The following is a 26,476-nucleotide window of genomic DNA, read 5'->3' on the forward strand; positions in this document are numbered from 1 at the left end:
GCAATGCAAAGAGTGTAATGAAACAAGACTTCTGGCATAGCTGCCTGCAGATTTATGCTCAAGTGACTGCTGGCACTTCACCATTCCTGTTTATATTTCTATTCAGGTTACTTCTATGTTTATCCTTCTATGTTTCTATATTGCACAAAATTCATACTAGTTCTTATTCAATTTTTCCCCTTTGAAAATAAAGCAAATACAGTTCAGCTTAATAAATTAACATAAAAATATTAAGAACGTTCCTTGCAAAAGAAAATCAGATACTGTTGATTTTTTAGGTACATTCACATATCACAGATATCAAAAGGAAAGTACCAAGTCTAGGAGTCCAGTATGAGCTTCAACTCAGTGCAGAAGAGGGCTTTTCTTCAGTAGACACATGTTTAAAATATATTTTAATGCTCTTTTTCCCCTACTTTAAATTGCAGAGCTAGAAGACCAACAGTCAAACATAACTACATAATGACAAATGACAGATGTGTAAATCAAAACAGCTCTAAAACTGTGCAGAATTCTTATCTGGAAAATGCAATGACAGAGAATTTAGAAAGGGACCCAAAGGGCTGTAGTTTTATCAGTGTGATCACAAGAAAGCTAAGCCTTACTACGACAACAGCTAGCTAGCACAAGAATTCTGCTTTCCCCAAACACTAACACATCTGAGAGGGGAAACTGACTGCAGATGACAGAGGAAGTGAAGGGCATAAATTTAGTCATATGCCTAAATCTTTGCCAGATTGAGGCCAAGAAAGATTATATTGAGACCATCAGTTCCTTCCCTCCCCACCCACCTCCTGGTGCAGGCTCCTTTCAATTATGCCTTCTGTGACACTTAAACAACACCTGATGATTTAATGAAGAAAAGCCCTCTTCTGCACTGAGTTGAAGCTCATCTCTACTTTCATCGAGGGAGAGAAAGATGGAAAAAGGCACTCTAAGCAGGAACGTAGCTTTGGTGGTCTTAACAGCCCTCAGGGGCAATGTTCTTCCATTTCATTGATGACAAATAGGGCATAGATAGATCTTCTGGCCCAAACGCCAAGCTGAGTGTCCAAGCAAGGCAGTATGAATGCTACCTGGAAACAGTTGTCTGGACTAGGACATGACTTAGATATCTAACAACAATAGCCAAGACTAGGGAATAACAGTCAGAAGAGTACATAGGTGTAGTCTGATATTACCAGCCTGCCCATCCCTGTGGCCAGACTTTGCAGTGGCCCAAGTAGTTTCTACAGTTATCCTCTGGCAGTTCTGAGATGAGGTTAGAGACTGTGGTTGCTCTCTTTCATTCCAACCGAAAAAAGCACGCAGCAGTCACAAAACAGCGAGAACCTTCTTTCAAATCTTTCCCTGCCAATACCTCTGTTTCTCTGTGTCCAACTAGACAATTACAACTTAATTTGCAGGTGCATTTGCTCCCCATAACTTTAACTGATCCCTGGCAGAGCTGTTGGTGCCCATCTTTTATAGGAAACAAAAGCCGTCAGTGCCTTAGTTCAGGCATTTCAAATACCCCCCCTCAAATTAGTAAAGATTTAAAATCTAGTCCTTCATTATTGCTTAGGAGTACAAGCCAGCAAAGATAAAGTAGGTTTTGGAGATGAATCATCTTTTTTCCATGTCATAGTTTCTATTCTGCAGAGAGTTTGTAAAAAAAGGAAAAACCAGGTAATAGATTCAAACTATTAAGTATGTAAATAAGCTAAAAATCTCATTTTAAATACACTCTCCTTTGCCCCCATCCACTCTACCTCATACCTAAGTATTTGGCTCAGCGTACTGCTGCTTATCTTTAACTATCAAACTTAAATATACAAAATGTAATTGGAAAACATGCAAGTTCACAACCCACTGATTGAGAAATACTGTTCATCATCATAAAAAAATGATTGCAACAAGTGGCAGAGCATTTGGTAGAGAAAACAATGGCCTTTGCTCCTGACTGCTCCTCCATAGACAATTATCCTCATGTATGTATACATACTGGTTTTGCTTGATTGAATGTCATCACTTTTTTTTTTAACTCAGCATTTTTATATGGCCCTTCATAATGCCATCAGGAGGGAAGTGACAGTTTCAAAGCTCTTTGAAAGACAACAACAGAATGGCTGACAATTACAAGAGACTCTCTCTTCCTCATTCAGCACTGCCACATCTGAAGAGGAGGAGAAACTGGTTCTCCTATCAATACTCAGCTACACCGAGATTTTTTACTTGCATTGGTCTGTATTCCCAGAGCTTAAATGCTGACATGAAATTCCCATGGATATTAATGATTACAGATCAGGTAACAACAGGGAATCAGACTTTCTATGCCTGTATGTGGAAAAGAAAAAAAGGCATCTTTCTGAACTATTCTAGCTAGGCATACATACCTCCAAACCAGACAAAACTGGCTTACTCCTCTAACCCAGGAGGGAAAACACAGTGTCCATCAGAGCTAGAAAGGACACAGAGCTTTTATCTTCCTTCTTCCAAACTAGTCCACAGATGGGAATCAGTACAAAAAGGAAACACACCACACCTTTGGTATTTCTCCTCAACCACCTTGAGTAGCAAGGAAGTGTATGTCTGAAAGAGCATTTAAGCACAGGGTTAAGTCCAAACACCAGAACTAATCTGGAGTTAAACTTTAGTACTTGAACAATAGGACTTTGCTTTCAGATAGATAAACCAAAGATTTGCTTAGGTTTTTGATGCTGAAAAAAACATTTAATATGTCCTTGTAAGATTAAGCTGAAACCACAGACAATAAAAATCAAATGCTAGTCTTTCTAAAAATATCTTTTTTTAATCCATGTTTGCAAAGAATGAGAGTCTTGTGTAGGAAGGGGCTGTGCTATAAATGACAAATTTGTTCCTAAAGACTCCCAACTACCTAGTAACAAAGAAGGGAAACAACCAAACATTATGCTAACATTGGGTTAGTTTGCCATAGTTACATGCTCTGATATTTCTGGGACTGGTGACCTTTCAGAGTAAGTATTACAGTGAATAGTCTGTTCTGTGCAATGCATTTTTTGTTCAAGTGGCCAATTTAGAGCTTTCAGGTTTTAACGTGGATCAATACAAACTACACACACAAAAAAAACCCCCAGGACTATAGAGACTTCTGTCTCCTCGTTAGATACATTGTGAAAAAAACCACAATAGAAAGTAACACCCAGGGTCTCTCCTGCATAGAGGGCAACTTGCATTTCACTGCAGGAACCTTAGTGTCACCAAAATACTTGCTTTTTTGCAATAAAACATAACTAATACAAACACACACTTGTTCTAATGGGACTTTAAGACTCAAAGAGACCATCTGGGTCATCAAAACAAGTTCTTTGAATCAATGATTAACCTGAAAGGGTGTAAGAAACATATATGCCAAGTACCAGTGAGCACAAAAGATTTTCTATTATCTTGTAACATATGACTGAACACCTTGGGACAGAAGCATTATTTTGACACTCACATATAAAGTCCTAATTATACACAAGTGTTCTTTTTAACCCAAAATGGTAAATCAGACTCCTTGATCTCATGAACACTGCTAATCACATTTGTTGTATTTATCCTTAATTTTGACACGGAAGTCAGTTAAAGAAGCTACAGAGTTACTTTTGGTGCCAGCTATTTCACACATGGGAAGAGAAAACAAAAGCACTGTATATCTCTTGTACAACAGGAGACAAAGATACCTTTTTTGTTTACAAAACCTCTGTATATCCACTGAAAACAGAACTGATAGGGCTAAGACGTCAATCTCTCATACTTTTTGCCTGACTGCTCTACAAGTAGCAAGCACCAATTGATTTGCTTTTCCTCCATTTATAAAATGTACTTAAAATACCAAAGGAGACATGTATCTTATCTTCATTCCATTTCTTCTTAGAAGGATGGGGAAGGAAAAAAAAAAAAAAAAAAAAAAAAGAGAAGAAATACACAGGCCAGAAAGAAAGGTACAGCTACCCCATTAGATGAAGGTATGAGGAAAATACCGCTGCAGTAGTTATGAAGCATCAGTGGTCATGGATTGCAAGTAAGAGAATCCCCACAAATTACATGACATGATCTAGTCTCCATTCACAGGCATAACTGCAATCTAGTATAAACTGGAATTGATATGCATGACCTAAAATCTTAAACCAAGAAAAGCTGTCTGACTTATGACCTCCTTCTTATTGCCAATTTTAAGACCTTAGATCCTCCCAGAACATATTAACTAAACAATGCATACATAAACCAAGTCATTTTTAGAGCAGATTAATTCTCACATTCTGAAGCAAATGCAAACAGCAGTGGATGGACACATTGTGACTGTTTTCATAGGATTAACAAAGATTACCTAATCAATGAAAACATTTTAAAAAAATTTTAAAAATCTCTTTCCTGCAGAGAGAAATCAGGCTGGAACCCTAGTTTCAGTGAACTAGAAGGTCTGTGGTTAAAACAAAAAACCCCACCAACTCTCCACCCCTATTCACCAACCAAGTTTAAATTTGATTATAAGCAGATTGATTTCAGTCACAGCAGACTGGCATAAGGAAAAAGGAAGAACACATAACATAGTTCTGAATTTAAATACTTTGCACTTATGTAGTGCTCTGTACCCACACACTTCACAAACTGTGAAAACTGCTCTTCTCACCTCCCATTTAAAGAAACAAAAGCAACAATGCTAAAACAGAAAGTAGTGAGAGAGCTGAGAAAGGATTTGCAGACAGGTCTCACCTCCAAACTGAAACCCATATTTGGATCAGTTTGACCCAAAACAGAAACTAAAATACCCATGTCCCCCAGCTGGAAAATTTAGTTGCAGTATTCCAGAGTAATTTTCGGATTTTTAACTTAGTTGCCTAGGCAGGCTTAGTGCTGAAATGAAGTCTGAAAGACTTCTGTTTGAAAAACATCAGAATATCTTAATTTTCTTTAAAGGAATTCCTGTTTTTCTCAGCCAGTCATAGATTCAAGAAACAGCTTCAGTTCCCCAGAAGTTGTATTCTCAGCAAAATTGGCTATTAATCTAGCAATGCTTCGGATTGGCTGATTAGCAGTCAAACTTGCATTTCATCAGACATAACATGCTGTCTTCCATTTCATATGGTAGGACCTTGGAAAGACTGCTCCTTCAAGCTGCATATTGAAAACAGGATCCATTTAGGTTTAAAATCAAACAAGCAAGCAAAAAACCCGCCTTGCTTGCAGTTTCACCAAATTAACTCATAAGTATTAGCTTCCTTTGTTGAAGCTCCTTGAGCCTATTAGAAACATATATTTTCACTTCACTGACATTTTGCTGTTCTGCTTGTAAAATTCAGTGAAAAGCTACCTGTTTATCTTTGCATGTACATCCACATAAGTTATGACATTTGGCTGTTATCAGTGTGATCGAAGTTCTAGGCACACAGGTTACTGACCTAAAACATGCTGTTTGAAGTCCTTGTTTGACATAATTTGTGTTACTGTCTACGTCAACAGTTATTTCATCTGTTGTCTACTACATTTACAACTGAACAAAATAAAGAGAACAGAAACTACTACTCAATGCAGTCTTCTTAAGACATTCTCCTGCCTCAGTACAGGAATAATTTCAGCTATACTAGCAAATAGCCTACTTTTTAAGAATAAGGATGTTTAGGCATCTGCAATGAACATGAATAATTTCTAATGTTACTAGAAACTTAAACTCCCAATTTAAGAATCATAGTTGAGAAACATGAACATCTCACTAAAATGCACCAGACTTTCCTCTTCATTACTTCAGCTGAAAATCATTCAGAGCTATTACAATAAAACTGTGTTCCATATTTTCATTGGATGATGAACATCCAACATGGAGGTAACATCTGACTTCTTTAGGGAAGAGTGTATGTATAGCCAAATGAAAGTGGGTTCCCAGCAACCAGTGACACTGAACTTCAATGAGTTAATGATACAGAGGAAGGACAGGAACAAAGGGAACTGGGGGCAAAAGGGGAAGATGAGCAATAGACTTGCCTAATATGAGGCCAGAAATCCCAAGTTTGTGGTCTGTGTTCTCTTCCCATCATAGGCAGGCATCGGCATTAGTCATGGTTTCATCAGATCAGACCTGCACTGTGATGCTACCTTACAAACTGCAGCCGAAGAAGGGGGAGGGTGGGGAGAGAAAAAGAAACAAAACAAAAGAGAGGGTTACAGCCAACAATATGGTACTATATCTGTCCCAAGCAAAGATGGCATGGATCTTCCCATCATCCCCATATTAATGCTCTCAACAATATTTATCAAACAATTTATTAAGAATTCTGAGGTGAAAAGTTTATTCATAAGAATGTTCCTGTCATGAGGCTTTAATAAATCACAGTTCCTGGATGGAAGGAAATACACACCACATTAGATTTTCCTTGTCCAAGTTCACTGCTGAGGTTCTTGGTGGCCATGGCTGCTTTAGACACCCAGTAGCTGGCTACACCATCCACCTAAAACTGAAAACAAAATATCAGATAAAAACATTTGGCATGTGTAACACATCCTCAAGCAGCACTGTGGCATAATTTTCAGGGTATAGCCATGTTTGTTATATCTGAAATCAAGCCTCATGTTTATTTGTAACAGCAATAGCCATCTGATTAAAACAATAATAAAACTTTAGCATCTGAGTGACTTATCTTGGATAATTAATTTGCCAAGAGCTTGAGTCACACAGTTAGAAATGAATTAGAGAATGACTAATTTCTAACTTTATGCTAATATTATCCTCAAAATAAAAGGATTCCTCCTTACCTATAAATTGTTCCATGTTTTTGTTCTTTTCACAATGCCAAAATCTGCTTTATATAGAATATTTGGATTTATTGTTGGAATAATTACCTTCTTTTTATAATGCCCTTCAAGCCAGAAAGATCTTATGGTGCTTTATAAATGTGTGTGTATTCTTCAGTGCACCCACATACATGATGAAACGTGGTAGTATGACAGTACTTGGCAACACTACACAAAAGCACCTGACTGGAACTGCAGTCAGATCCTATAATCTGTTGAAACAGCAAAGGGAAATTCAGATGCACAAAACTGAATTACTATCAATGGAATTTCACTGCTTACATCTCCGTTTTTGCAAAATGGGGTGTATTCTGACTACAGAGGGTCAGATCAGCCAGCTTGGTAACACTCATCATTTCAATGGAAACCTTTCCATTTCTTCAGATTTCAGCTGTGAGCAAATTTTCAGTAGGGTAATCTGGCCTGTTCCAAAACTCTGCTTATCCTTGGCTGCAGCATGTTGTGACAACATCAGGCAGGGCAACATCAAACTGAGAACTATATGTGGAATTATGTTTGGAAATACTCTTAACTCTGCAAGTCTGGATATGCCCAAAGACTGCAATCCAGCCAGCCACCTGCCTATTTGACTCCTTGCTGAAAAATTGCCAAAGATGCGACTTCACAAGCAATTTAGCCAATCTAGGACCGCCTAACAGAAGAGAAGCAGCGCTGCCCTTTTGTCCCACCAGCATTTCTGTCTGCTCTTCTGCTGTCCCAGCACCTGTTTGGTCACATAGATCTACTTGCTGATTTGGCTGAAAATAATGGTATAAGAATGTGTTTAAAAAATTAGCTGCTCATTAATCCACCCTTTGAGAAACAGCTGAGACTTCATGAGTTTTCATCACCTTTCATCTGCTGGTCCACCTTCAGGGAAGAAGACTGTGTTTCTCCTCAAGGACTGCAAAGAGCACTGTAGTGTGATTGCATGGCACAAATACAGGCCCTTGTCTTCTGGAGTATGACTTCATTCTATGCAGGGCAGATGTCTAGTGTGTATTAAGCTCCCTGCCTTCTGTTCTTCCTACAGGATGGGCAATGCCCAGCCTGAAATATTAATAAAGTATAAGCAAAATTTAAAAAAAGGAAAAAAGAAACATAAAAAAAAAGAAATAAAAGGGAAAAAAAAAAAAAAAAAGATTAATTCAGACCAAAACAGGAAATGTCCTGGGCCATTTGCTATTGTCAAAAAGCCATTGTTTTCAAGTCCTTTAAAGATAAGTCACGGGTTAAGAAATTTGTTTTCTAAATGTTCATTCCTTGCCTTTTATCATGCTGTAGGATAACCGTGTCACCCAATACTAGACATTAATTTTGATATCTAAACTAAGAGGCTAGTGAAGAAAGCAAGGTTCCTCCAGAGGGCAATTCACGTTATGGTTATATTCCTTAGCTGTACCATGTGGCATAACTGCACCTCTAGAACAAGAATTTAACTTGGGCCTGAAACTGTTCTGAGCATTTCTTGCCACTGGGTCTACAGGAAGCCCAAGTTAAAACATCTGAAGGTCAGTGGCGTGACTATCCTACTCCAATCGCACCTTCACACGAGTTCAAGGAGAAGTCCTGAGTGCCCAAAGCCATGATGACATTCTGAGGAACGGTACATAATGTCAGAGAACGGCACTAGTCTCTGAGGTCAAAAGAGACAGCTGACACTTGCCAAGAATAAAAGAAGCTCTGTCTTGGGTGTCAGAGCCAGAAAGATGAGTAATACTACACTGAAATACTGTAATGGCTACACTGTAGCACATCCTGCTTCTTGGATTTAGTTCATGTTACACATCTTTTTGAGGGACCTTGTATTTTTGAGACACGGAAGTGTCCAGTCTTCTGGCTTCTACACGGAATGTGTGTATATATATGTACACACACACCCCTTTAGCGGAAATCTCAGTTTCTTCAGCTATCAGCTATATATCTGGCATATATTTAGATATATCTTGGTCAGTTTCCCTATTTCAGAATTGCATTACTCTAGATATGTACTGACTTCATGTTCCAATTTATTTATCTTGTTAAGTTTCTAGTAAGATGACAGAGCAACAGTTGAGAATGTAACGATCAACAGAATGTCTTTGGTAAGACTTTCTGGGGCTGTTCTGAGAGCTCTGGGACCATTAGACAGCTATTTACAGCCTGTATTTTATGTAACACTACAAAAGAAGAAACAGTATTCTCAAAAAAGTAATCCTAAGGATTAAAGCTTGAATTTCTTACACCATGAAGAATTTCCCTAAGCAGCCTGGAACTGAAATAAAACTTCTGAAACCTCAATTGATATAAAACTCAAACATATGTTTCATTTTAGGAAAGTCAGTCCTGAGATTTTTACCTTTAAATTATGGTTACCCATGTTGGTATTTACACAGCTCTGTGGATGACTGAAAAAGAATCAACAACACATGGAGAGAAATAAAGTTTTACCAATAAGATTTGGAATTCATCCCCAGCCCTTAATCTGGAGGTTACAAGCTAACACACTGTCTCCAAAGAAAATAATTAACATCATGTATGGCAAAAAGTGGCAACAGGCCTAGTCCCAGACTTGGAGCTAAAAAGACATTATGCAAGTATTTGCAGAACTTAGGCACAGATTTAGAAATTTAAAAAAAAAAAAAAAAAAAAAAAAAAAGAGGAGGCATTTCAGGGAACCAAACAAAATTTGGATACACAGTTCAAATACACTTCATGAAATATAAGCAGCATATATAAAAAACATTTTCTGAAGTATCCAGTGTTCCTGGACTGTATATGTTCTTCTGTATTAACAATACCGCTCCATTTTTATGGCCAAAGGATGTAAGGACTTGAAGTCCATAGGAAAAGTAAGATGCAAGATCATTGCTATGTGAAAACAGTAGCAAAACTCATACTGACTTCTCTAAGTACAGCATTCAATTTATTATTCCAGCTGTAGACCCATTTGTATGTTCTGAGACATCAGTATAATGTTGACGAGGAGGGAAGAATATTACACACCTCATCAATATCAACTGTCAGTCTTCCTGCTTGTGGATTCTCTGTCAAGGTTTCCAATTATGTGATTACCAGTAGCTCAGAAGTGCCTGGTTTACATGACTCAGCATGATCACAACCCAGAGTGAGACAGTGTGCTGAGTCTGGTTGTGATGGAGTTTTAATTTTCTGGGGCAAATCACAAATGCCCCAGAAACTACATTTAGCAACCAGTTCTATGGAAAAGCCATGTATGCAGACTTGTTCTTAAAAATAACACAGCACACGATTTAAGAGTAGTTATCTTTTCTTGTATAAATAAAATTTCACAAAAAATCTTTTGACAGTACATTTTTTAAACAATAGTTTTACTATTTGCAACATGTATCTTAAACAGCTGATAACTAATTACACTATTTGCCACATGACTACAACTATGTCAGACAAAACAACTGACACATTTATAGGACAAATACTTATGTCACAATGTGAAAACAGCTCTTACCATTTTCTCCAATGGAGGCCGCTTTTGCTGTTATATTGACTAATATGATATTGTGTTGTTTGGCCTGATCAGCCGACTCAGTCTAAATGCTTCAGCCCCTTTCAGCAATAAAGAAGAAAAGTACGTAGCCATCACTAGCAGCCTTATAGCATCTGTTGCCAGCATTACAGAAAGACCCTAGAAAAGGCAGAGGAAAAAAGTAATTTTTTTCCCCCCTCCAGTTAGTAAAGCTTCAGTTTCCTTTGGTAGTAAAATATATATAAATATACACACACACATATACACAAAATATTTCTCAATTATTATTCATCTTGATAGCCTATTAAATTTTACTACAAATGGGGGCAGTTCAAATAAGTAGGGTATATCATAGAAATATTTATGAAACATATTTTATCATAATTTATGCTGTGATGATGTTAAAAAGCCCTTGTGAGGTTAAGAATCCCACTATATTAGGAAAACATCAGTGCAATTGCCCTAATGGAAGGCCCTAATGATCCTGCCTTGAAAAGCCCCTGTTCATAACAAAAGATTTAAATATGGATGAGTAGGTGGAGAAAATATACAGCACACTAATACTGAAAAAAATTAACTGCATTACTAATTCCTCAGAATATCCAAGACATTCACTTGCTTTAGTCACTAGAGCCAGTATAGAACACTACCACTACAAGGCACTTCGTTACACATGCTTATTAAAGAGCTGTTCAAATTAAAAGAACCTGAGAACCTAAGTACATTCATACACTTGGTAAGCATAATGATCCAAGACACACAATTATGTCTTCAGGTACGTTTTAAGCCTGTTGATGAGAGGTGGAAGGTTCTGATTTCAAAATGCTAGATCTGACCTTCAAAATGGTGATTATTTATATTATCATATTACAGACAACAATAGATTTTGAAATTTTTGGTTCAATTACAGGATTGAAAGGTTGGTTACAGCTGAAATGATCTCTTTAGCACATCAGAGAATTATGCAATAATTCAAAGAATGACAGAAGGAATAACCAGAGGGTTGAGGGAGAAGCAGTAAGAAACAACGATAGCTTTTTTGTCTCGGTTGCACTCTTTCCAAAGACTGTCTCGAGTTATGCAAACTGATCAAAATACATCTCAGTAAATATATTTCAAATCTTCTCCTATGTAAGACAATACAGCTCCTGCTCAACGAGTAATACTATGCTTGCCATGCACAGGTTTTCAAATGAAGTTACGAAGATTTAAAAATGATATGCTGAGCGCATGTAGCACATTTTCATTCCACAAAACACTGGCATGGCAACCAGGTGGCCTCACTGCATTTATGAGAAGCTCCCACAGCAGTACCTAAAGAAGCCTTCTTAACGCAACCATGTCTCCAGCTGTGAGCTCCCTGTCTCTTCTCATCTCAATGAATGACATTTCAAATAACCACGACCACAGAACACAGGCAACCCCAACACCTTACTAGCTGGAGCCGCCAGCCCTGGCCCTGCAAAGTGGCCAGAAAGTCCATCACCAGGTGCTAGGGCTTGCCTCCAGATGCCCATCAGCAATCCCCTCTTCCCTCCCCAGGCTCTTGGCTGCCTATCTCACCCTGGCATGTGCTCCTCAAGCTCCCTCTTTGCCCTTGGGTCTACGATTCATTTTCCGGACTGTATTTTACCCTCCCAGAGCACCTCAAGGGAGCGGCCTCGCGACCCTCCATCCACAAGCTCTTTCCAGTGACGGTTTCCTCTCACCCCGCCCGAAATCCCGCAATTACTCGGTTAACTAAATTAGCCGGCAAACAGCCGCAGCATTTGCAGGCCGGGGACTGGCAGAAAGACCCTGCCCGCCCCCCCCCTCCCCGGGAAAAGGGCCCCGACGCCCCGGCCAGCCGCCCTTCGCCGCTCGCCTCGCTGCGGCGGCCGGAGACACCCGGCGGGCCGCGCCCCCCACCCTGCAGAGCCGGGCCCTGCCCGCTGCGACCTCCCGGGCCCCGACGCCGTCACCTGCCCCCCGGGACGAAGCCTCCCGAGCCGGGGAGCGGCCGCGCCCGGCTCCCCCGGCAGCTCCCGGGCCGGGGTCCGCTCCTGGGCCGGGCGTCTTCCGCCAGGGGTCGGCCCGAGAGCCCGGCGGGGTCGGGGCGGCGGAGGGCGGGCTGCGGCCTCGCTCCCCGCTGAGGCGGGTTCCGCCAGTGCTGCGGGGTGAGCGGGGCCGGTAGGGCCTTTGCGGCGGGGCCGAGGCGCTAACGCTGGACGTTACTGCGAGCCTCACGCTCTGGGCCGTGTCACCTCGTCTCCAGCAGTTAATCTGACGCATGTTCGCGTCTGTCTGAAGGCAGAAACGCCGTGCTCGTCAACTTACACAGGATGGCAAACCTGAACGCTTGTTTGCTTGCAGGTGACCAGCCTCCGTGCGGCTGGGTTCAAGAGAAAGCTTGAACATAGGCACGCTAAAGCACAGAAATGACACTGACAAACCCAAGCCTTTTTTCTCTTAAATTTGTGCCTTTAAAGCTAGTCTTGAGCAGAAAACAAGCAAATAGGTAAAGAATCAGAAGTCAGCCATAGAAAAATGATACTCAACGAACTGGGAAATGTGAGACTGAAGAAGCAACTCATTGCTTAAAAGAGATGACGAAGGAAAACCTCTCTATATTAGTGAAGCAAAATAAGCAAACAAACAGCCTGCAAAGTCATGAGTTCATAAAATCAGCTGTATATGCATTAGAAATAATGTCACCTGAAGGCAACTGATGGGAGTGGGACAGTGAGGGTACCACTACATAGGTTCAAATTAAAGTAAGTGTGAAATACATCCACAGGATGGTGCAAACAACAAGATAAATGACAAGCACTGCCCTGAAAGATAGGGGTGAAAAGGGGCTGACATGGCAGACTACCAAGAAGATAACGCAGCACACCATTTTCCTCCAAGATGCCTGTGTGACAAGGAATGGGAGCTTGCTTGCCAGTCAGCTCCAAACAAACCCTGCAGAAGAAGGACTTTGCCTCCAGCCAGGACTGGAAGGTAGTGCTGTTGGGGCATGGGGAAGCACAGCAGAACCAGGAGTGCTGAGGGGAAACTGAAGTACTTTGTTAATTCCCGAGGGAAGGTGAGTTGAGTTCAAAGAAGTTGAAGCCAGTCCTGTTTTGGCTGCTGCTCAGATGTGCTGAAGGATGCTGGGCCAAGTCCCAGCAGTGCTGACTGTGTCTCTAATTACTTCTGACAGCAATGTAAAAGCTAGCTGAGATATGCTGCCTCATAGGGCATCATCTCATCACTCCCATGACTAGACTATCCACAACTTTTGAGTCCTGTCCCAACTATAAGGAGCATGAGTTTCTAAGGGTAATCGTCAGAGTTGTAACAAGTCATCTACAAAAAATCTTTTCCCCTTGGGGAGTGGCAACCTTGCTCCACAAGTTATAGAGCATTTGAGTAGCAACATAATCAAATTTCAGGGGCTAATGAGTTAACAGTTTTGGCAGCAGATATTTTTACTGCAACTGGCAGTCCTTGCACAAACCACTTTAAGGAGAATATACTGGTGGAAAGCCATAAAGGTTATTTACATAGATGGAGTTTCATCATCTACCACTCTAAAACAGGCTGGGTTAGTTATGCTGATCTAATGTTTTCTTTATCATGGTTTGTGTGAGGCTAGGAACACATGTTAGATTGTGTTTTAGTTTGCTCTTATAGTATGTTGATGGTAGTCCTCTGAGATACCAGTTTAAATTATGCAGCATGTGCAGTATTATAAAAACAGTTTCAGAAATGTAATATTCAAACAAAACCAAAATATTGCTTGTACCATGAGCTTTGTTATGCCCCAACTTAGCAATAACAATTTTCTGCAGGAAATAGCCCCCAACCTTCTTAAGAATATACCTTGCAAAATATTCTGAGAAGATCTTCAGTTTTCCTTTCCAACAAGTGGAAAAGAACAACTTTCAGGTTTGCTCCCAAGAGCTAATTTTTTCCCTCTCTTTGAGAGCCATTCTCAGTCCCGTCCTGCTACGAAAAAGGTGGTTTGGCATTAGGTTAGTTCAGTAGTTTGAATTCACGGTTCTGTTCACGATAGAAACTAAGGTACTTTTAAAAAAGTTAGCCTAAGTCTCAAAGAATGTCTACAAGAGCTTTTCAATTTTGTTTGGCAAACAATTTCAAAGTTGCATCATTTTCTGCCATTAAAACAGACCAACTCTTGCAACATGGCCTGCATCTGAACTGAAATCAAGTACACATCTTTTACTGATATGACATAGCCTCTGCTTAAAGAAAGATCGGATTTAATCTTAAAGACAACCTCATCAAAACAGCTGATACGTGATCTGCGTAGAATTATTCTTTTACAGAATTGCTTGCACTAGCTGGCATTCTTTTCTTCAAATGAAAGACGAACATTTGGGTTTGGTAGTTACCGACTACTTTCAACTTGCTTTTATTTCCATTAAAAATAGGCGACGTTCCCTGTTAAAGTTCAAAGAATTCCTGTCTGAGTCTAAAGAGAAACTTATGGTGATTTTTGTTACCAAACCCTGTACATTTCCCTACCCTGGCATTCTAGAAAAGGATGACCTGTTTGGCATTATGACACTGTTTTGAAAATACAGCCAAAGAATTTCTCTCCTTGCAGCTTAAGAAATTAAGCCCCTGTCATGCAAACCTGGTACCAAACAATAATTTCCACCTGGGGCAGGTTTTAAACAAAGGTACCTTACTAAGTGTTTTCCACAGCTGCCACTGTCAGTATTGTAACCCAGGGTGAGGAACAAGCACGGCCTGAACTTAAAACCGGAGTTTCCCAATTCTGCTGACCCCGGCTTGGATACAGGGCGTCTGCAGCTTGAGGAGGTCCCCTGGCCTCTTCCCTTTCACTACCTGCAAACAGCGATTATCCTGTTCATACACAGATCGCAAAGCCTCAGCTTGCCTCTCAGCCTGCAGAACGCCTGTGGAAATAGCATCACTGTAATCATCCGGAGTACCGACAAGCTTGAACTTACATATATCTTCCTGCCAGACCGGCAAAGCCCGGGCACTGCAGACGGCGAGGCGGGCAGGCGAGTGCAGGCCGCGGGGCGGGCAGGCGAGGGCAGGGCGCCTTCCCGTGGCAGTCGAGGCCCTGCTGCCGCCGAGGGGACAGGCCCTGACGGCTCTGGGTGCGTGCGATTCAGAAGTCTCAGTAAAGACCCCCTCGTAGCTCACCCCCACCGCACAGCCCCGCCGCCGCCTGAGAGGAAACCTCCCCCCGCCCCGCCAGCCGGGCAGCTCGGCCCGGCCCCTCCCCCTTCCACTGCCCCGTCAGGACTACACTTCCCGTCGAGCTTTCGCCGCAGCAACGGCCGCCCTCCCAGAAGGCCGCGCGGCGCTGCCGCACACTCCCATTGGTCGGATTTGAAAAGAAGCCGCGGCCGTGCTGGTTGCGCTGTACCGGTGAGCGGTGGCGGTTCTCCGGCCGGTGAGCGGGGAGGGGAGCCGAGCCGAGGCGAGTGGGGCTGCCTTCACCCGGCGGGGGTCGGCGGCTGGGCCAGGCCCGCCCCGTCCGGCGTGGCGTAGGCTCTCGGGTAAGCCCGTGGGGGTCGCGGGGCTGTCGCTTGAGCAGGGAAGGAGGCGGCGGCGGCGGCGGCTGAGGGGTCGCGGAGATGGGAAGCAGCGTGGGCGGCCTTCGTGGCGGGCGGTGCTTCGTGGGGTCTCTTCCCCGCGCTCCTCCCTGCCGCGAGCGTGGTTACCAGCCTTACGGAGCGCGAAAACTTCTCGGCGCTGCCGTGGGGCGCCCGAGCCGCGGGTAGGGCCCGGCCCAGGGCCGTGGTGCTGCCGGAGCCACGCGGCAGCGTCCCGCAAGAGCGGGAAAACAGTGCAACGCCTTGAAGGGAATGTCTGCAGGGGGGAAACTTTCCTCTTAACGTTTCTTAAGTGTGAGGGCTGGTGCTTCGTGACGGATATAAGCTGCCAGGCTCATCGCGCGGCTTGAGCCGTTTCTACCCTTCCTCGCGCGGCCTGTGACCACCGCTGGCTGTGTGCGCCGCTCTCGTTCCCCTTCGCTTGGGCTGTCTGCGGCTCTGCGCTATTGTCGCGGTAAGCAGTTACGATAACGCATCCCGGTGTACAAGTACCTGTTAGTGGCTACAGCCAGGAAACATACCTGTTTACACCAGAATAGCTAAGGCAATTACAGTGCTGTGTGACACCACGTGGAGACAGCGGGATAGTCCGCATCTTGGGTTTTGCATGCTGTCAGTGGCTGAACCTTTCTGGTCTGCCTGCTGGGCTCATACAAACAATTTCAGTTCCAGCTTTGCACACATAGCTCGATGTTTGTCTTTTGCCTCTTATGTAAAAAAGGCACAGAACGAGAGCATAATCTTGACAAATCACACTTTAAAATCAGCTTGTATTTAAAGCAACTGAAATGTCAGTTATCTAAAAATTATGTTTCCTGTCAAGGCCTGATAAGGGTTTTGCAGTGTGACTTTGTGTAGCTGATGAATAAGACTTCTAGATTGTGACAGCACAGGTGTGTTTCCTCTAGTAGCTTATTCACAGATAAGTGTTTGTTCAAGCCGTGGTAATATTTCATGCCAAGTTTTTCCTGGTTTTCATGCAGTTACCTGACAAAAACTGTAGATTAGAAAAAACAAAGTAAACATTGCTGCTTACTTTATGTATAGCATTTGCAGCCTGGTGACGTTTGTCTAGATTCATGAAGTCCTGTATCTGCCTTTTACAGGCTAGATAGGAAGACTGAGCTGTTAAGTGTTTTGGCACTGTCGTGTCAGACGTGGGTTTTAGCAAGGTTGTGGTATACATGTAAGGCTTTTCCCTGGTAAATAGTTGCTGTTTGTTGAAAGAGGAACAGCTGTTCTTGTTTCATCATGATGCGAATCCCTCTGCAGACCCTCTCCCCAGCTATCAGAAACTTGCTATGTCAATATGACTAAGGTGAAGAAAGCTTCCTCGTTAAAGAAATTGCAGCTATCAATCTCAAATTGACTTGTCTTCTGAGGCACTTCAGAAGCTCTACTTTATGTGATCAGAGAGAAAAAAAACATTTTATTTTATGTTGCAGGATGGAACCGACTTTGGATAATGATAAATTTTTCAGACCATCCTATATTGCTAGTGTTGAGCCGCCTCAAAGAACAGGACCAGTAAATGTGGATGATATTAAAGCAGATCTCTCTGCTGAATTTTCTTCGGTTTCTTCAAGCTCGGACACAAGCCAGGTAAGATAGTGATATTTGTATTGTTTGGGTATTTATTTTTTTAATAAGCTTAGTCTTTTCATCCATAAGAATAATCAGAATTTTACAGATAAGATGAGAAGCATCTTTAGGATGTTTTTAATTTGGAGGAGATGCATAGAATTAGACTAATTTGTGTGGCACTGCATTGATACCTTATTGGGTGCATCAGTCTTCTGTGAATGAGGCTAATTGCCTGTTCAGAGCAGCTTAAACATTGAATATTTTTATGGGTTTCGTTCTTGATCTCTAGTTGGCCTGAATGTAGTGCCATGTATGTGTTGCAAGACTATTAACTCTAAGTTATCACAGCAAACTTCTGCAGGGGCCTAAGCACTTGTAAAAGCTGATGCAATGAATTTCTTTTGCTTCTCACGTCATCAAATAAGTCTGTTCAAAATAGCTTGGTGAAAAGAAAACTGCCTTAACGTGCTAGTTATCAAACAGAATCTAGTCAAATTTCTAACTTCTTTAATTTGTTGGGTTTTTTGTGTTTGTGTTTTTGTTTTTTTTTAATTTAAGAGGAACAGTTTGGAGTCTAAGGGACACATACAAGTTTGCCTGCGTATTAGGCCATTGACATCGCTGGAAAGAGAAAATGAATTGCAGGTGTGACATTTACTTAAAATACCTTAAATGTGTGTATTTTTTTTTTCCTGTAAGCTGAGCTCTCTATACTCTTTTCATGCCTGTGTTGATTGTGCTTCCTTTAATAGGACTGTATTTTACTTGAAGACTCAACAAGCATCATACTGAAGCCTCCCAAAAACTCTTTGAGTCGGCTAAGTGAAAAAACTGCTGGACAGATGATACAGAAGTTCACTTTTTCACGAGTAAATGAATTGTCTTTAATTTATTTCTGGAAAAAGTTGTTTAACTTACATTATTTAATACCAAGCAAACTAGATTTTTTTAAACTGTCAATAGCCTTTATAAACATAGGGAATTTAAAAGATTCTTTAAAAGTCTCTAATGATTGCTTAAACAAAATGAAGATGTTTCTTGGTAATGCTCAGGTGTTTGGACCTGAAACAACTCAAGAAGAATTCTTTGAAGGTACCATGAGGCAACCAGTGCAAGACTTCTTAGACGGATATAATCGTCTTATTTTTACATATGGCGTTACAAATGCTGGGAAAACCTACACATTCCAAGGTATAAGTATAAATGTATTTTCCTTGAATGAACTTCCCCTTTTTTTTAAGTGAGGATTACTTCTAGCAGAAATATTACAACTTTTTCCTTTATTTAAACTGTAGGCCCTATACATTTGCTTCTCTTCAATATTAATAAATAGCCTTTGAAAGTCTCCTTCCATAACAAATACCACTAAACTACCAACAGAGAGAGTCACTGCTGGAGTTTACATAAACACATAGTGATACTACTTTGTAAGGCTGTAAAGTTCAACCAAGTGTGTGTGACTTGTCTTTTTTCATGCAAGTATCTAGAGGGACCCCCCCTCAGGGAGGAGGGGGAGGTAGGAAAATATATCTTCTATATATAAGGATGTGAAAAGTGTGTAAGTCGCTCTACACCAGACTAGCATTTTGTTACATTTTTTATTATTATAAAAGTCATAGGCATCTTATATGGACTGTCTTAAAATAAGAAATAATATTTGAGTCTGTTTCAGTTACTATAGGCAGAGAATAAATGTTTTGAAACATGTTTGATTACTTCCAAGTGTTTCTGTCTTGTCTCAAGTTTCTGAGCTTAATAATATCCTGGGAGACCTTGTCTCCTGATGCACTATTCTGTACTGTTAAAGCTCAATATACTTTCTGGTCAGAAGATGTCATTCTTTAATTATTTTTAAAGCATTTTAGCAAATGAGTTGAGTTAATTCACATGGAAACAATTTTTCCTATAATGAAATGGCAGTTCTAGGTGCTATACTGCTGATTTTATACACAGAAGTAGTAGAAGGACAATGAGTTTTGTGCCATGTGAAATTGATCTTTATTGAAGTGATGTTGTCTTCTAAGTGATCTTCTGTGAAGGGGATTATAGCTAAAGACTACTGCCAGTACTTTCAGTTATCATTAATCTGGGGCAATAATGGGATGCTCTTCCCTGTCATAATAATTAATAGGTAAATAACAAAAACCAAATTTCCTAAAGCATACAGCCCCTCATGCTTGACTAGTTTGGGGTGTATTGTGTGGTGTGGTTTTCTGAGAATTTTTGATTCTTATCTTCTCAGACTCTGGAGGCTTTTTCATGGTATTATATTTTTAGCACTTAACTGTCGACTTGTGATAAGAATTGGCAGGGCAGAATGTTGCTGTTGGGTGCCATGATTTCCTCTTCTGTTATTCCCAGTGTTGTCAATATAGCCTTTCCACTTTGGCATTACGTGGGAGCCCGTATTCAGTCAGTGATGAAGGACTGAAGTGAAGGATGAAGCAGGTTTTTTTTGGACTGTTCATCTTTGCCAGCAACTGTGAACTTTGTTCATGTTAAGTTGAATTACAAGTGGCATTACAATAAACAAAAAATAATTGGAGAAAAGAGGAGATGAGGATAAAGAAATGTAATGCAACAGTACTTTAACTTAATATGTTATTTGGTTACTAGCTTGGTGTTTGAGTGCCAACCAGATTTTACACAAGTTCTGACTGGGGCTTTTATCGGTTATAACACTAGCTGTGTTGCCTATCTGTCTCAAGAGTAGGAGAAATCAGTCTGGAAGATGATGCTGTCAGTCTGATACAGGACAGTAGTTTCTCTTCCTCTCTCCCCTTCTTTTCTCTGATTTAGAAATCAAAGTCAAGTGAACCCTTTTTAAACTTCCATCTGTATTCAGAAAGATCAAGTGTGCACTGAGGTTTTTATTTGACTGTTTTGCCTTTCAGGTGCAAAAGTAGTATGCTCTGAGAAAAGGGTATGGGACAGGGGAAGGAGTAAGCCTTCACAAGTCTTCTAGATCTTTTTTTGTAGGGTATATGAAATTAGTACAGGACTGCAGCTGAGAGACGAGTTATCAGTTGTACTTCAGGATTACTTCCTTGAGAGAGAGTGTGAAGGCAGCCTATGAAATGTGACTGAAAAACCACAAATCTCTATTAAATGCCTGTTGGTTGTGGTTGGTTTGATTGTTTTTTTTTTCTTAAGGCTAAGCTTATGCAGAATATTCCAGTAGTTTTTCTTTTAGGCCCCTTACTGTCCAAGGGGTAGAGCATGAGCTGTTGCTGAAAGCCAAATGCCTTTCAAAACACTCTTAAGACATTTCTGTTACCTTGAAAATACAGAAAACCTACTGCCTTGTGCTGTAAGTGGCCTCCACATTCCTCATGTATGCCTTGAGATTAGAATTGCTTATCTTTCTGTCTTCATTTATCTGTATACCTTGTTTACAGTAATAATTAGGATCTTTCTTTTGTATGTTGCTTTCAGGAACAGAAGATGATGTTGGTGTTCTGCCAAGGACTATGGATATGTTGTTTAAAAGTATTCAAGGAAAGCTGTACACAGCAATGGATCTCAAACCCCATCGGTGTAGAGATTATATAAAGCTGACTAAAGACCAAGTGAGAGAAGAAACCGCTATTAAAAATTCAATACTTCGCCTAACAAAAGAGGTAGAGGAGCACTTCTTTCTATACTGATGAGTACACACATCTTTAGATAGTCTCTTCCAATTGAAAAATGAACAGGGTAACATTGAGCTTTCTGTATTTAAGCATGGATGTGTCCATTTGCTGTCAGCCAGCTATTCAGGTTAGCAGTTAAGTGAGCAATAGAGTTGATGAACCCTGTTCTGCTGTGGATTTCTGTCTTGTGGCTGAATACTTGATAGGATGTAAACTCTAAGCTTTTTTTCTATAGTTTGGACACCTGATAACTTATCCTCTGGGGTTACTTGTGCTTAATAAGGACTGAATGCAAGTACTCTCCCCATCTGTGGAGATGGATCTGCTCCTTTAAATGATTTACTGTCTTTGAGGGTACTGGAAAGAAACTAATGATTTCGAGGTTGTTTCTCTCTTCCAGTTTGGCAAATAACCTCAAAGGAAGCAAAATATTTTTTTTGAAACAGCAGAGCTATAAAGCCAGTAGACTTCTAAAGACTTGAATTAAAATGGGCTTCTGCTGGACTTTATTCTTAAACAGATTGCTATTGGGCAGTCCAGAAACATACTTCAGTTTTATGAGTTGCCTGAAATTCTAAAGCTGTTTAGTCCAGTTACAGTTATAGGGAATTTGTATTTTGTATAAGCATTCTTGGTGTTTCTAATTTTGAAATGAATGGAATAATATAAAAAAACCTGAGCATATGCTAAAAATTGGAGCTAGAGAGGGATTATTGTGCTTTTTTATTTTTAATGAAAAGAATTAAGCATTTCCCCAGTGGTATGCTAGATTATAATGAGGTGTTCTGGCTGTTCTGGGACAGAATATATCTGTTACCTTGATTTTTATCTCTTATTTAGTTAACTGGACTTCTAGTGTGGAAGGCAGGTGGCAGCAAAATTCTTCAAGACTTCACTTCAAAAGCACAGGCATATGTTAAATATAGCTCTAGCAGTCTTTAAGGACTTCAGAAAAACCTGTCATGTATGTGTGTTCGAATAAACATATGTCCCCTCCAGTTTCTAAAACTGGTTGTAAGAACAATACTTTAGCTTATGAATTTGGTGGCAAAGTTTGCACCTACTTCAACAGAGACAGGTTTGGGTGGGTGTTTTATATGTGTAAAGCTTAAACCTTAAAGTTTTGATTACATAAATATTAAACTATTTCAGGGATCACTTCATGAAATCCCAGCGTTGTATGAAGTATACTCTTGCCAAAACACTAAAAAAACCCTGACCCAAACGACACTCATTTTCTAATCCATGTTTCTTTTAAGCATACTGTTTTTTGTAGATGAGTTGTACTTATTTGCAGTTCTGTGCCTAAAAAAAACCAAACAAACAAAAAAAAAACAAAACCCCAAAACCACCAACCAACCAAAACTAAGACCGGGAACAGAGTGTATGTGTATGAACCTCATAAGATATAGCTGTAGGGACTTGTTTTACCTTTTTTTTTTTCCCCCAAGAGCTCAGCAGAAGAAAGTTTTCCTTTTCTTATTAAAACCTAGACTTTATTTCAACTGTGAAAGGTTTCTATAGCCTGTATCATGAAGCAGGAAGTTGGTCACTTAATTTCTTAAGTGAATAAGTATTCTACATACACATGTGTTTCTGAGGGTTGACCTAGTAAGACTTAAGATAAGGAATCCTGAATTAGCAGAATACCAATAATAAAAAATTTCAGTACTCTCTAGATTCACCAGATTGAGACTAATGTGTAAACTGCAGCTGGACTTCTGCAAATCATCCTGTAAAATCACCCTGTTTCTGTTTGGGCTTCCACCCCTCTATTTTTCTGTGGCTAGTTTTCTTCTGGTTCAGCAAGCTGAAATGCTATATACTGTGATAGGGCCTGATATAAGGGAAGTGTCAGGAATGAGTATTAATGCAAGAATCAACCCTTTCAATAGGAATGTACAGGTGCATTGAACTAGGCATGACGTGTAGCCAGGATCTTTGTATTGGCATATTGCAACTACGTTGTATCCCTATCTAGTAGGACAATAGAGCTCTTACAAAAGTAACTGGTGGTGTACTGGTGATGTACTGTCAATGGTATATCTTAATATCTCTGTTCTCTTTTGTAGGTAGACCATCAAAATAGCAGTAATAACAAAGGACCAGTTGATTCTAAGGGTATGTTTTATATTGAAGAATTGTAATTAAAGCTGGCAAAGAAGCTTTCTTAAAGTCAGTAACTGAATTCTGGCCTATGTTAATAACAAAATGACTACTTGGCATTTTTATATGCACGTGAATTAGATGGTGAGCAAGTTATCTGGGCAGAAAACAAGGATAAAATGGCTAGAAGAATACCTGAACAGGCATTAAATGAGATGAAACTATAACAAGGAAAAGTAGTACTACTAATGCTATGGGCCCTAGTGGTATCCTGACAGGCTTTTAGAGTACCTGTATGTAATTAGATAAACGTAATTCTAGTATTTAAAAACTACCTAAATACTAGGTTTGCTTTAAAAAGTTTGAATGAATTATACTTGACAGTTTAATTCTGTCTTCTGAAGATATTGAAAAGACTCAAATAATTCTAGCCAAGCTGGATGTGTTTGGTAGAATTTGCAAGTGGAAAAAGAAGTGGTAGAGTAGGTGTCTCTTGCAGATGTGTAGGGTAAACGTGTGACTTCCAGATACTTAAGAAAGGGTGGGAAACTTCAATGGATTTTTGCCTGCAGTCGGTATTTTTTAGAAGGCTTCTGTAATATCAATTTTCACTTATTAATTTTTTAAATGAAATTCCCTTTACTAGGCCTATATTGACTTGTAATACTTTGTACTTGGCAGATTTGGAAGAACTCTTAAAAGACTTGGAACAATCTAGCACAACTGTGAAAAATTACATCAAGTTTTCTGTTTGGGTTTCATTTTTCGAGATTTACAATGAATGTTTTTATGATCTACTGATTCCTGTGTCAAATGAAAAGAAGAGAAAAACACTACGCCTTGCTCAAGATGTCAAGGGATGTTCTTATGTAAAAGGTGATTAGAATACATTGCAAATTGCTAAACATGTAACTTGAAAAGTTAGCCTTCCTGTAATAATGTCTCTTTCTAGATTAGAAAACTCCTAACTGCATACACTGTGGCACTAGAAATGTCTACCTTGAGTATGAAAGGCAACAATCTACATAAATAGTAGTATCTGTACCTTTAATAGCGTTTTCTCTTTATTCTTGACTGTAATTCTTAAAAGCCTGTGTGCACTTCACTGCCCTGAAATTTCTTTGAAATGGAAGAAATATTGAAAACAATTGGCAAATTTGTAGGTGGCTTGGTCTTTTTTTTTTTTCCCCACTTTCTTAAAAAAGCCTCCAAAAATTCTTAACTGTAGTTGGAACTGGCTCAACAGTTCTCTTTTTTGCTTTGGGGTTTTTTTGTATTTTCTGTAGAGAAACAGTCTGACTACAAATTACATTTTACAGTAGTCCAGTTTAATCAAACCTGTGATGTAATTTGTTTTGGGTTGGGGGTGGTGCGGAGTTAACAGAACTCAAAATAGCAATAGAGTGTTTGTTTCTGGCCATGGAAAAAATAGGGTTTGAAACCTGTTTGATTTGTTACAGGTTCTTTGGACAATCAAGTCACCAATTCTAGATTAAAGGCTTTTTTGTAGGTGTTTTGCCCGCTACTTCTATCTTTCATATGCCAAACTATAGATTCAAAAAGCTGAATTGGACAATAAACCCAACTTCTTAATTCTTCAAAGACTAGAAAATGTGTGAAGTGGGAAATAGTTTACTTTGAGCTATGCTTCAGCATAATCTTTTTTTATAAAGCTTGGAAGTATAATTGTGTGGAAGTGTTCCTGATGTAATTGAGGAAAACCAGTTAATGGTTTTTCTTGGTCACAGGTGGTATTTTTCCTAGTACAATTTTGCTGACATCTAATTTAAGAGGTCATGATGTTCATATCATAAGTTCTGTTAGTAGGGTTGTTGGTATTTACTCTAGCACATATCGAGATGACATAGTCATGATTTTGCAGACAAAATTCTTCACTGATATCAAAGATATCTTTCAGTTGATAGCCCTGAAAGGTGTCCATTCCCTCCCCCACCCTCCCCAGCTCCAAATCATGGGCTAGAACAGAGTCTGTCCAGGTAGAATTCTGCCTTGTTGAATATGAACATGGGGCTTTCATATTCATATTAGACCCTACCTTTTGGCTTTTCAGTGCTCAGGCTAAGGTTGCTCACTTAATATGGATGGAACCTATTTTAGTGTGCTAATAGGATGAAATGATGTGATATACTTGTCCTTCCTTTCCCGTGGAAGGAGGACTTTTGATATTATTTGTCATGTAATTTCTGTCTGAAGCAGGCTTAGTAAAATGTTTGTATGTCTCAAGTAACTGTATTATTCTTGGAGTGTGTACATTATCCCCTAATCCCTTTCTTTTTGATAATGATATTTACAAGATTATCATGTTTGTTCTTCCTAAAGATCTGCAGTGGGTTCAGATTTCTGATTCTAAAGAAGCTTTTAGACTTCTCAAACTGGGGTTGAAACACCAAAGTATTGCAAGCACGAAACTAAATACTTGCTCCAGCAGAAGGTGAGAAACATTTTGAATAACATTTGGCATAGGATGGTGTGTGGGAGGACGGAGAAACTAAAATACGGCTTGTGGCTTTTAGGAGAGGAAGAGTCTTTAACAAGGTCTAGATATCAAGGTTTCAGTTTTGGTGTCCTTTAGCAGTATGTGACCCAATGCTTTAAGCCAAAAGGATTCAATCCTTCAATAAGATGAACATGTACAAAAGCTAACAGTGTTTTATCAAATACTCTCCTTCAAGTAAAAGCACTTAGCTTTATTCCATCTAAGTGTCTGAGGAAAAAGCAAAATAAGTGCTACATAAGGGTATATTTAAAAGTTTGTATTTGATAGAGTATATGCGTAGATATGTTGACAGATTTAACAGTGTTTTGAACAGATGTTGTGGAGGCTAAAAATATTTTGAAGGTATTGTTCTGCTTTACCACTTCACTGATTTAAACTTCTCCTTTTAGTCACAGCATATTCACAGTTAAGATACTAAAAATTGAAGATTCAGGAGTACCACGAGTGACCCGAGTCAATGAGTAAGTTCAGAGCAGACTCCCCCTCTTCTGTTATGATGAAGTTGTCAATTACTTTCCATGTTGGTGTACCTGATACTGCACTGCACATCCAGTGCTCCCCGGCAGAGCTTCATCTACGTGTGGTGGTTTTCCCACTTCCTACACTCATAAGAGTACTTGGCCCTCTACCTCAAGCCATCAGGTCACAGTGCTGTTCTATATCTTGTCCCCTCTGTTCAGCACAAGGTTCTGCTACCCTGCTATACTCCTGAATGGATGTAAGTCCTCAGAAGGAAAAGGACAGGGTGGGAAAAATAGGAAGTGTGTTGGGAAAGGAT

At 40.1% G+C, this 26,476-nt stretch overlaps 1 protein-coding gene and 1 long non-coding RNA gene across 6 annotated transcripts in view; one reads left to right on the forward strand and one right to left on the reverse strand.

The window, feature by feature from the left end:
* Positions 1–372: 372 nt before the first annotated feature.
* LOC126042488 (uncharacterized) lies at positions 373–15,478 on the reverse strand. Of its 5 annotated transcripts, XR_007507169.1 has the most exons (8): positions 15,241–15,478; positions 14,123–14,248; positions 10,259–10,435; positions 9,131–9,179; positions 7,644–7,842; positions 6,841–7,004; positions 6,360–6,455; positions 373–6,104 (listed from the first exon to the last, which is right to left on the reverse strand). It is a non-coding gene; the product is annotated as an uncharacterized LOC126042488 (long non-coding RNA). The 5 variants fall into 5 exon arrangements; XR_007507171.1 differs by lacking the exon at positions 14,123–14,248; XR_007507170.1 differs by lacking the exon at positions 7,644–7,842 and having other exon boundaries at positions 14,123–14,245.
* Positions 15,479–15,712: 234 nt separating this feature from the next.
* The window catches only part of KIF20B (kinesin family member 20B), a 43,132-nt gene continuing 32,368 nt past the window's right edge, over positions 15,713–26,476 (forward strand). The window contains exons 1-10 of the mRNA XM_049809587.1: positions 15,713–15,801; positions 17,304–17,460; positions 18,001–18,087; positions 18,195–18,311; positions 18,495–18,633; positions 20,878–21,062; positions 23,147–23,195; positions 23,862–24,056; positions 25,521–25,632; positions 26,088–26,159. Of these exons, the coding sequence (XP_049665544.1) occupies positions 17,305–17,460; positions 18,001–18,087; positions 18,195–18,311; positions 18,495–18,633; positions 20,878–21,062; positions 23,147–23,195; positions 23,862–24,056; positions 25,521–25,632; positions 26,088–26,159 (1,112 nt within the window). The 5' untranslated portion in view covers positions 15,713–15,801; position 17,304. The remainder of the gene's footprint in view (positions 15,802–17,303; positions 17,461–18,000; positions 18,088–18,194; positions 18,312–18,494; positions 18,634–20,877; positions 21,063–23,146; positions 23,196–23,861; positions 24,057–25,520; positions 25,633–26,087; positions 26,160–26,476) is intronic.

The sequence above is a fragment of the Accipiter gentilis genome, chromosome 9 (genome assembly GCF_929443795.1).
Source record: "Accipiter gentilis chromosome 9, bAccGen1.1, whole genome shotgun sequence".
Lineage (NCBI taxonomy): Eukaryota > Metazoa > Chordata > Aves > Accipitriformes > Accipitridae > Astur > Astur gentilis.